Genomic DNA, 11560 nt, shown 5'->3' on the forward strand with positions numbered 1-11560 from the left:
ACTGTTCCGGCGAGTACCCAATTGCACCGCCGATCCCTCCCGACTGTGTTCGACCTCCTGAACCCGAATTTGGCATCCTTTTCCGCCAAGTTGCAACGGTTTGGGAGAATTGCGGAGTCAAAATCCGAAAGCTTTCCGGCGAGATTCCGATCACCTCGGGTCCGATCACCAGAAAGTAAGACCGAATCCGTGATCCTCGTTTCACGAGCTTCGATTCGGTATACTATTCGACCATTTTGGTTAACATTTGTGTTTAACCCCCCGGGTACCGGGTATTATTTACCTGAATAAAATATTAATTTATTTGACTGTGTGTGAATTGTGTTCTAGGAGCACGGGTGAGTCGTGGAATTGATCCCATAGTGGATCGTGGTTTAATTGCGTGCTTCAGGTGAGTGATCCACCTTCAAATTAATTTCGGGAATTAAATTGGTGAATATTATGTGTGATTTGAATATTTGGAATTTAAATTATATGTGCCAAATATTTAATTGATTTATTGTGGAATTATTGGTGAATTTATTTTGATTAAAGAAAATATGCATTATATAAGTTTATGCAAATGTGAAAAATATTTTATGGTATTGAGGATTGCGAAATTCTTGTGGTTTTAACATTAAATCGGGCATGATTTGATTTTCAAATATTTCAAGGAAAATATTTGTTTATGTTGGTGACTTCAATTTTTGTAAGCATGCCCATGGAATATTATGTGATTTAATTATTATACTTCAAGAATTATTTATGCTATTGGGAAAATGTGAATATTTAAAGTGGTGGATTTGGGAGTTGGTGGATTTGAAAATCATGGAATTTATGATGTTGATTATAAAGAAATTGTGGAGAATTTCCGGGTTCAATTGGAAGGAATAAACCCGTTATGTTTATGGAAAATTTGAGATTTTGATATATAAATTAAATATGTGGATTTTATGATTTTTAGATGCACCGTACACATACTGGTGTTCTGTTTATATGTGATATGGTTAGTGTGCACACGGATGTGATTAGCGTGCAGGTGGGTGTGAGTAGCGCGCAGGTGATTTTATGAGGTCATCCTGTGGTTGCCATCGGATGAGGGTAGGCCGCCCCTCCATGGCCGGGATACCAGTTAGCAGCGGCGCGGTGGGACGCCACGCGACCGTATGCCAGTTTCTTTCTATAACCTCCTGTCTGGCGGTACCTTGGGACGCTGGGTACTGTTGGCGCCACTGATATATAGTGGGTGCATCAAGTGATTTTCAGAACTGGGATTTTAAAATAAATATTTTGATATTGAATTGGAATTAAAAATATAATTATTACTGTTTCTGGTATTTATTTGATGTCTTGGTTTTCGGGGAATACAAACAAAGGGTTTTGTGAAAAGGTTTTAAAAGGGAAATTTTTCCAACCGAGAGAATTGTAAGGGTTTTGAGAGAAATTATTATTTCCAATTAATTATTATTTATCTACTTTATTACCGTGGTATTATATTGTATAGTTGATAGGGTCACTAACTGAAATGATTAGCATCTCATATTTTCAAATTCCGTTCCTCTAGGTACCAGGTTGTCGGTGTTCATCCAGAGTGGACTTGATCTTCATCGCTGTCTTAGTTCGTGAAGTACCCTGTTCTTCCTTTATGCAGTTGTAATATTTCTTTCACTCTTGTTGTATTCTATACTTAGTAGTACTTCATGAAGCTCTATATACTGTATGGGACACTTATGTATTTATTATGCACTGGAGTACTGTTATTTATTTTTTTGGAGTGCTGAAATTTGTGGAATCAACTTGTAGTATTGTGGGAGGAATAAGGGGGGACGTTATAGAAGTGTGTTTTCAGTGCAGGAATTTGTGGTAAGTCCATCCCTTAGGGGAGGTTCTGCCGGATTTTTCATAGGAGGGTCCGGTAGGGTTTCTCTGGGATCAGGACTTGTCTAGGGTTCCGGTGAGGAATTTTGAACGGGTCCTGACAGTAGAGGGATCTTGCTTAGTTTTTTGGTGGGCAATGTTTAATTATTATTGATTTTAGAATTTTATGCTTTTAGAAAGTGAATTTAATATCCAATATTTTCTTTTATTTGTAAATTTGAATTAAAAAATTTAAAATTTTGAATTTTTTATATATATTAAATTACCATTAAAAATTAACCGATAAAAAATAAATCTAATATCTATATCAAACTACGTTAACAGGCGATGGCCCTATTATTTACTAACAGGGAGTTGCTCTTGCTGCCCTCTATTACCATAGGATGTGAATGCACATAAAAACAAGTGGACAACCTTGTTCATTGCAAAAAAATTATATAAAAAATAGGATGTGTAATGATAATCATATTACTCATAATAATATAAAAGTGAACTATGTCTTTTACATAGATTAGCGTATATATTTATTATTTTGATATGTAAAAATTTTATGAGAAATTAAAAAAGAAAAATATTTAAGAATATAAATTTTACATAAAGTTTTTTTTTCTATATAAATATTATTATGTGTTTGACAATAAATAATTTATTACATCACGTAGCACATGTAACAACTAGTATTATAAAAAAATTTCATATATATATATGTATATATGTTATATGACATAAGCTGATCTCGTATATGTTTTATCCTAGTATTATTTTGCAACCAGCTCTTTCAAAAAAATAAATAAATATAAATTGATATCAACAAGTTGATAAATAAATTTATCGACTAAGTCTGCAATTGACCGTATAGATGTTCATTCATTGACTTAGTTCATATTCATAGTTCATGACGTATTTGTGTAGTAGGATACCATCAAGTAGGTTAATGCTATTTATTTATGAATTTCAAATTGACCAATAAAATGAGTCTTACTTCACTATAATTTTGCATGTTTTCTTCTCTACGTATCTCATTTGTTCACGACATGATTGGACGATTTTGTCGAAAATAAGTATTTTTTTTTATCAATTTTATTCTAAATATACTAATTTTAAAATATAGTTTCATATATATATATATATATATACACGCTTTTTTTTTTTAAAAAAACTAAAAGGGATAAAGAATTTCACTCACATATAGTTGAACAAGAATTTTAAAATGTATTTTTAATAGTTTTACGGTAGGATGAAACCTACATTTACATATAAGCTGTCTATTTAAATACTTTAGGTTAGTTGCTATCTAAAATTTTGTTTAAATTTTTTAATTAAAAATAAGATGACATGACCAATTTTAAAACACATGGCAGCAAGTCATTGAGCTGTGGTAACAAAACAGAAATACGATTTTTCACAGTGGTATTTAAGTTTTCCCTTTTAAATGTTCATAATTCATATCTAAGTTATTTTTATTTGTTAACTAATAAAATAATAAAACATTTTTTATATCACATATTTTAATGTTTGCTGCACTAATGTTTTATAAAAGTGTGATCTTAATTATAATCCCATCTTTATCAAAAAAAAAAAAAATTATAATCTCCTAAAAAGAAATTGAAATTCATTTATGCAAATTTACCCTTAATAATATAGTTTAATGTGTATTTATAGGGAGGTAAGACAAGCACAGCCATGATTTTATTATTTTATTTTTCTTGAAAAAGAAAAAGGAAACCTCTATTAATTCAATTTTTTATTATAAAAAAGGATAAAAACTCTGTATAAAAACTTATTGAACTTTCTAAAGACAATAAAAATGTGTACACATATGATTTGGAAGGGAGATTTGAGTTTTGACCTTTTGTGTTCATTATATAAGTGTAAATAAAATATTCTTTTTTTTTTTTTTTTTGGGGCCGTGTCATTCATTTCACCGTAAAAAAAATTAAGAATAAAATACAATGTACAGAAAAAGAAAAAAAAAACCCTAAAAATTATGTGTACACATTTGGAGGTGGAGATTTAAGTTTTGAATTTTTTTTTTAATTCATCGTAATTTGACCAAAGATACTTTAGAATCATGTTTTCCTAAAACATAACGTGAGAGACGATTTTAAATTGATAGACTAAGTGCCTGTTTGATAGAACTTTTTTTGGAATCAAAAAAGCTCTACTTGAAGGCAAAAGTTCTTTTGTTAAAAAATAAAAATGTTTAGCAAAAGTCAACAAACACTTGTTGACTAAAAAAAGAACTTTTTAAAGCTGTTTTAGAGAAGTCCAAATTTTATATTTTTTTAAAAAAATTTATTTTTTTAGCTTATATGGAAATTTAATATAGCTATTTTAGCTTATATGAGAACTCATTTAGCATTTAATACAACTTTTTTATTTACAGCCAAACACTTACTACATTTTTTATAATAGTTCTTTTTCAAAAAGATCTATTATATAAAACTCTACAGACAAAAGCTCTATTTTAGTCAGCTATACCAAATGGACCCTAAGTCTAAAATCCAATATTAAATTATAGGTACATGTTGTTAATACAGAAAATTAAAAATATAATTAGGTTCAAATAAGATATTTAATATTAGTATTAAGATTAGAATTTTCTTTATCAATCTTTAAATCACATCAAAAGTTGATATTTAAAATTTAATTTATAAGTCACCAAGTTACCATTGGATTATATTAATAGTTGAGATTTTTCCAACAAGATTTTGATTCATAAAAAATATAAAAAATCAAAATTATAAGGTTGTTAGTAGACCTTTGGGACACCGAATTTGAATGCAAAAAATTATTAGGCTCGTACCTTAACTGGGATACATTATAATATATTTATTGCTTAAGTATAGGGTTTTCTTAAGGGACAAAAAACTGATTTCCAATCCTAATAAGCTGGATCATAGAACCAAATAAGGAAATTTACCTTCACAAGGGCTAATATGGCAATCGAAAAATCCAAATTTCTTTGGTTTTTTAATCAATATTGTTTATTTTTTAGGCATATAAAGCCATAAAAGCAAAAAATAAATAAAGGAAGGATTAGATAGAATATTAGAAAAAAGCCAGATGAATGTGGAAGCGCTGGGTAGATCGATCATGCTTAAATAAAGTCCATATTACTTTATTATACTAAGGCTTATTTTTAATAATATTATTAGATTCTCATTTAAAAAACAAAACATGATCTATTGATAAAATCTAATAGTTATCAAATATGGATCTTAGCCTTATAAAATAAAATAAACTTTATTTGAGACTGATTATTAAATAAAAAATTAAAACTTTGCTAAGGAAAAAATCTACAATACAACCGAAGTATATACTCGCTTCGTAGGATCCACATGTATATTAGAAGAAAAAGTATATACTCCTGTTGCACATATTTCTCTAGCTAAGATAGTAAAGTAAAAATCAAACACCAAAAAAAAAAAAACAAAAAAAAAAAATTAAGATAAATTAGTCTATTAATCATTTTAGCATGAGAAAATAACATATGGGAAAGAAAAAAAGAAGGAAAACATAGATTGAGAATTCTCCAAGAAACAAACACAGGAAGGCTCCCTTGATGGATCAACCAGAGATTTCACATTTGATTAGTAAATTTTAAAATTTAAAATTTAAATTTTAATGATTAGTAAATTATAATTAGCCTAAACTTACTATTCCTTGAGCAACACTATAGACATCAAATTTTTTTACTAAAATTTTGATAACCAATTATATGACAGTTTTTTAATGGTATAAAATTGATATTGTCATATATACATGGAAAGGTAAACTATTTAAAAGATATCAATCATAAGTAACAAAATTTTGATAAAAAACTTTAATCACTCTAGATTTATTTTCATTCCTTTTGGGCCATATGCACTATGCTATCCTAAAAAAGTCTCTATAAAGGATGAAACCTGAGGCTTCCTTTACAAGTTTCACTTCCATATTCAAATTACTAAGCCTTCTCAGCCACTTTCTGCTTGAGTATTTTTGCCTCAAAAATTAGATTTAAAAAAAAAAAAAATTCAACTTCTTACCAAATGGAGAACCATTTTATCCTTTTTCTATCTTTTATTCTCCCAGTTTTAGTTACGGTTTTCCTCTTTTACATATTCAAATCGAAATCCCAGAACAAACCCAATCTTCCTCCTGGTAGTTATGGATGGCCAGTCATTGGTGAAACTCTTGGTTTCATGAATGAACCGCATGACAAATGGATTGGAGATAGAATGAAAAAATACTCATAAAAAATCTTCAAGACCAAGTTACTCGGCGAACCAGTTGTTTTCCTCTGTGGAACAGCTGGTCACAAATTCATTGCTTCAAATGAATTGCAAATGTTTCTGGCATGGAGACCAAAATCCCAGCAGAAAATTTACCGATCCTCAACAGAAGCAGAGTCTGCAACCCCCATTCCTCGCCAAACCGAAACCCAAATAGTCCGAGCACCGAATTTCCTTAAACCTGATGCGCTGGTTCAATACGTTGGAACCATGGATACTCTGGTTCAGGAACATTTGGATAGATATTGGGTTGGTAAACAAATTGTTGATGCTCACAAGCTTTCACTGCATCTTTTACTAACTCTTGCTTGTCGATTCCTCATGGGTTATCAAGACCATGCTCGAATCGAAAAGCTTTCGGATTACATGAACAGCGTTATGTTTGCTCTGGATGTTATTCCGTTGAAGATCCCAGGAACTTGTTTCTATAAGGGATTGAAAGCAGCGGAGTCTGTGAGGAAAGAGATTCGGGTGTTGATCAAGGAGAAGAAAGTAGCCATGGCTAGTGGAGTTGAGATGCAGGATATATTTTCTTTCATGATTAGTAGACCAGACCCAAGTACTGGTAAATTCACGCCAGAGGATGATATTGCTGATAAAATGATGGGTTTGCTCTCTGCTGCTTTTAACTCACCCTGCATCAATATCACTTTCATTATGAAGTTTCTTGCTGAAAGACCAGAGATTTTACAGAAAGTCAGAGACGGTAATTCTTTTTTTTAACCTTTCTATTATTATGCTTTTAACAAAATATATTTATAGTTTGCAAAAATTTAATATGGGAATAATGGAACTCATGAGAATTGTTTTTTGAAAACAGAACAATTTGAAGTAGCAAAATCGAAAAATCCTGGTGAGCCACTCAATTGGGCAGACATCCAAAAGATGAAATATTCATGGAATGTAGCACTAGAAGTAATGAGGCATAGACCACCAGTTCAAGGTTTCTTTAGAGAAGCTACTACAGATTTCACTTATGAAGGTTATACAATTCCTAAAGGATGGAAGGTATATATTTACAAATAAATAAACAAATCGATAAATAAAAGCATTTTATTAGAAACACTTTCAATTACTGAAATTACTAATTTTGTACTTTTCTTGCATATGATTCTTATTATACATTTTGTATGGATTTTGATGTAGGTATGCTGGTCAGTTAGCTCTACAAATATGGACCCAGAATTATTCCCAGAACCAGAAGTGTTTGATCCAACAAGGTTTGACAGAGGAGCTCCACCACCATATTCCAATGTCCCATTTGGAAGTGGACCAAGATCTTGTCCAGGAAAAGACTATGCTCGCATGCAAATTCTCACTTTTCTACACCATGTTGTGACAAGGTTCAATTGGGATTTAATCAATCCTGATTGCAAAGTTTTAGGAGGAATGAATCCGATCCCTATTGAAGGACTTCCTATTCGCCTCCACAACTACTAATTAAACCCGCTATTAAGTACCACATCGATGGTTTCATTGTTTAATAGTATCTTAGTTGCATCTATCCCAAGGAGATTTAATCGTTTCATAGTTTAATATTTTCCCCTTGTTGGGCTAAGGCCGGTTATCTTTGTTTTGAATAAGTCACTCTCGTAGTCCCTATAGGTGACAAACTTGTATTTGTTAGTGCAATTTGTCTTTTTTCTTTTTTCTTTTTTTGCTTTTTCTCTTTTTTTAGGACAGTGTATCGTTTTCACTTTTTTGAATAAATCGCTCTAATAGTCCCTATAGGTGGCAAGCATGTATTTCTTAATTTGTGTAATTTGTCTGTTATTATTATTTTAATTTTTTTTCCATAAAATAATACTTGTATATTTTTTCATTCGTTTAAATAAAGACTCCCTCTTGTCCAATCACAGTTTTATAGTCCATATATATTAATATGAAGACAATCGGATTTCCTAGAAACTTTCGCCCTTGATATATGATTACTAATTCAGGTGCTTGGGCATGTTAGGTATTTGCTTAGTATCTATTTTCTAAGAAACATAGGAACAATATGTTCCCACACACGCTACCAATATGGACAACAAATATATATGGCCCAGGAATTACAAATTCGCACCTTAAAAAGTTTTGAAATATGTCTACTAACTTTTAAAAAGGATTTTTTTTTTCCTTTTGGGTAAGAGGACAAGGAAGGTGTCAGGGCAATTTGGAAGATATTAAAAATGCGGTTGAAGAAAGATTCGAAGAGGGTTACTGATTTCAATGCATGAGAAAGAGTATTAGAATTGGGGGGATTGTGATTGTTATCTATGGTAATTTAATTTTATTTATTATAAAGGTAAATCAGGTATATTTTATTAGTATAAGAAGTAAATTATAATTTTTACAGAGTGAATAGAGCCACCTTCATTATAATTGATTAAAAAATATTAATGATAATATTTAGAATCTATTTGAAAATGATTTTTAAAAAATTACCTAATTACTTTTTTTTTAATTATCTAATAAGTGATTTTTCTACAATAAAATTAATAAAAATGAATTTAAATTCTTTTTGTTTAACACTATAAAAAATGTTTTTAAATCTCTAAAAATTACTCCAAATGGGCTTTTAATGTTCCAAAGAAGAGATACATTAGTTTCATTCATGTATAAAAAATTGAGATTTGATGTAATGCAATTTCTTTTAAAAGTGAAACAAATGTTAAAAGTACGTTCAGATCAATTTATTATCGATGAATCTAAAAAAAAAAAGGTCAATTTGAGGGTTAGAATGAATATATAACAAGAGTTCATGGAATTTTTTTTTTTTTTTTTGGAGTTTCTTGATTGACGATGTATCAATTATAGTGCAAAGTCGTGTCTCTTTGGTTAATAAGATCCACAGAGTTTATCGACCCCAAAGGTACACATCAATAATAGACATGTAAAATTTATTAATTAAACACATGGCTTTGGTTTTTCTTTTCTTTCTTTTTTTTTTTCAGAAGGAAAAAAGGTTAAAAATTTATCCGAATATCATGTCACATTGTAGGTGTGATAAAAACTTGTACTCAACTATTTCAAAAAAAAAAAAAAACAACTAAATAATAATTCATCCACGAGTTGATAAATAAATATTTCCAAAAAAAAAAACTTGATAAATAAAAGGAAATTTTCATTTCAAGCTTTCTGGTTTTGTCTTAATTATATCCTGGAATTTCAATTTAGGATTATACAAATTCAATTTTAAAATTTGAAATTACTTTATATAAATTTTAAATTTTAAATTTATTACAAATCAGTTTAATTGGCTAATGGTATTAATAAAATAAAATAAAAACATAATAAAGAAAGCAATTGATATTATACAAAGAAAAGGTTTAACCCACCAATCATTTAATTCACAATTAATTTCCGGTTATCGAACAAAACCATAATATATACTTACCTTCAGCCTTGCTATATGTTTTGTAGTATTAGAACTGAAAAGTTGAAGAGAACAATATTGAAACAAATAATGTCTCAAAACAAACAAATAATGGTATATATATACAAATCGAGAATTCGAGATTCCATATAATTTGCTTAAAGAAAAAATATCTTAGCAATCGAAAACAGCAACAAAGGAACAAATAATAAGGACAATATTTATATAGAAGTGACCAGAAATTTGCATATCCTATTCCTATATGTCTCTCTCGCAGACTTGGCCTAATCTTTTCAACACAATTATCAAGACATTAATGCAAAGGTGAACTAGTTGTTTTGGGCTTAATTTCCTCATGCATCATTTCGGAGCTATGTGAACTCGAAAATATACAAATTCAAAACTGCCATTTAAACACAGAATAATTAAGAGTACAAATAATTTGTCATCACCAAAGAAATTTTATTCTAGGTAATTTTTTTCCGTTTAGGAGGGGGAAATTTGTGGGTTCTTTCTTTTTTTTCTCTTCTTTTTTTTTTTTTTTTTTTTTCTTTTCAACATTACAATATGAAATAAAGATTTCAGCCAAATCAAAATTTGAATTAGGATACGGGATGTATTCTCAGTGAAGGACTAAGGCTTGCTTGTGGATCACCGTTCTTTTACATATATGCTTAATTAATTTATCTTTTTATTTTTATTTTTTGGGGTGAAAAGTGCATTAATTAGTTCTTTTAAGCGATTGCGCGTGCATTCAAGTACACCCCTGTAGATGAGAACGTATTATTGACTTTTTTTTCTTTTTTTATTTTTTTTTTGTTAAATTAAAAAAATAGGCCTTCGAGAGAGTATTCTTGACCAGATATTAAGGAATTGTAGGTCATTAATAGTTGTATTTTTATAATTATATAGAAATTTATAGACTGTCCAGTTTATTAATATCCGATTGTTCTTATCATTTTTTTTTCATATAGTTCAACATGTAAAATCCATATTAAACCTCAAATTGGATTTGTCAAGAATCAAACTTGTAACTACTTCAAACAAATGTGAAAGGTTCGTCGCCTCTTTTTTTTTTTTTTTTTTTTTTTTTTTTTTTTTTTTTTAAGGATTTGGTATAATATTGAAAGAGTAGTTTTGATATTTTTGCTAATAATGCTGTAATCAAAGTAGATATCTGATGTGACCAGTAAAAAAATATAGTGACGTGGACAACGACGGAGCATTATTTCCTGAAGACGAAGCCTTTACCTTCAATTTCAATTTTCATTAAGATATTGATCACGTATATATGTAATAGATGACGTGTTTTCCATATATGATATGTATCTTGCTCTATCCCATTTATATTTTAGTACAAGAAAAAGAACTTAGCTAGTGTTTCTTATTTTGCAAGAAACTTAGCCACTTTGAGATTGAGTAAAAGCATTTAATATAATATAATGTTTTCTTTTTCTTCTTTTTGTTTCTGGTGGAAATAATGTAATATAATGTTGATTTAGAAGAGACAATCAAAAAATCTGGCATGTATATATATTTGATTAAGGGTTGAGTACTGACCAAAAATCAGGCTTCTGATTTTGGGTATATAGGCTAAATTTGAAATAATCAGGCTAATCATGGATAGTGTGATTCTATGTCTTTTTAACTTATAAGTTTTTACAAATTTATTTTAATAATTTTAAAATATAATTTTATTTTTATAATATTATTCAATTATTTGATTAAGCGGTTGAGTGTTGATAAAAAATCATGCTTCTGACTTTGGGTATATAGCAATCAGGTTGATCATGAATAATGTGATTCTACGTCTGTTTAACTTATAAGTTTTTTACAAATTAATTTTAATAATTTAAAACTATAATTATATTTTTATAATATTATTCAATTATAAAACATTGAGTTTTAACTTTCTTTTAATCTTCTAACAGTAGATCTGCTGTGATGTATCATAATCAAAAGTAATGATGCGTTTTTTTTTTTTAATTAAAAAAAACACAAAAAACAAAGTAGAGGAGGTCAGTGATGAAATTTCAAACTGTAATAAAAAATGTAATTAGGATAAACT

The 11560-nt window shown here is 29.2% G+C and overlaps 1 protein-coding gene across 1 annotated transcript; it reads left to right on the forward strand.

The window, feature by feature from the left end:
• The first annotated feature begins 5864 nt into the window (after nt 1-5864).
• On the forward strand, nt 5865-7868 carry LOC107434180 (beta-amyrin 28-monooxygenase). The gene is made up of 3 exons (XM_048462876.2): nt 5865-6840; nt 6955-7142; nt 7281-7868. The coding sequence occupies exons 1-3, from the start codon at nt 6189-6191 to the stop codon at nt 7572-7574; spliced, it is 1134 nt and encodes a 377-aa protein (XP_048318833.2). The 5' UTR covers nt 5865-6188; the 3' UTR covers nt 7575-7868.
• The last annotated feature ends 3692 nt before the right edge of the window (nt 7869-11560 follow it).

Source organism: Ziziphus jujuba, chromosome 12 (genome assembly GCF_031755915.1).
Source record: "Ziziphus jujuba cultivar Dongzao chromosome 12, ASM3175591v1".
Taxonomy (NCBI): domain Eukaryota; kingdom Viridiplantae; phylum Streptophyta; class Magnoliopsida; order Rosales; family Rhamnaceae; genus Ziziphus; species Ziziphus jujuba.

Coding starts and splice junctions, on each gene's coding strand:
- LOC107434180 (XM_048462876.2), top strand. CDS start 6,189: ATGTTTCTGGCATGGAGACCAAAATCCCAGCAGAAAATTTACCGATCC. Junction 6,841..6,954: donor TTTACAGAAAGTCAGAGACG/GTAATTCTTTTT, acceptor TTTTGAAAACAG/AACAATTTGAAGTAGCAAAA. Junction 7,143..7,280: donor CAATTCCTAAAGGATGGAAG/GTATATATTTAC, acceptor ATTTTGATGTAG/GTATGCTGGTCAGTTAGCTC.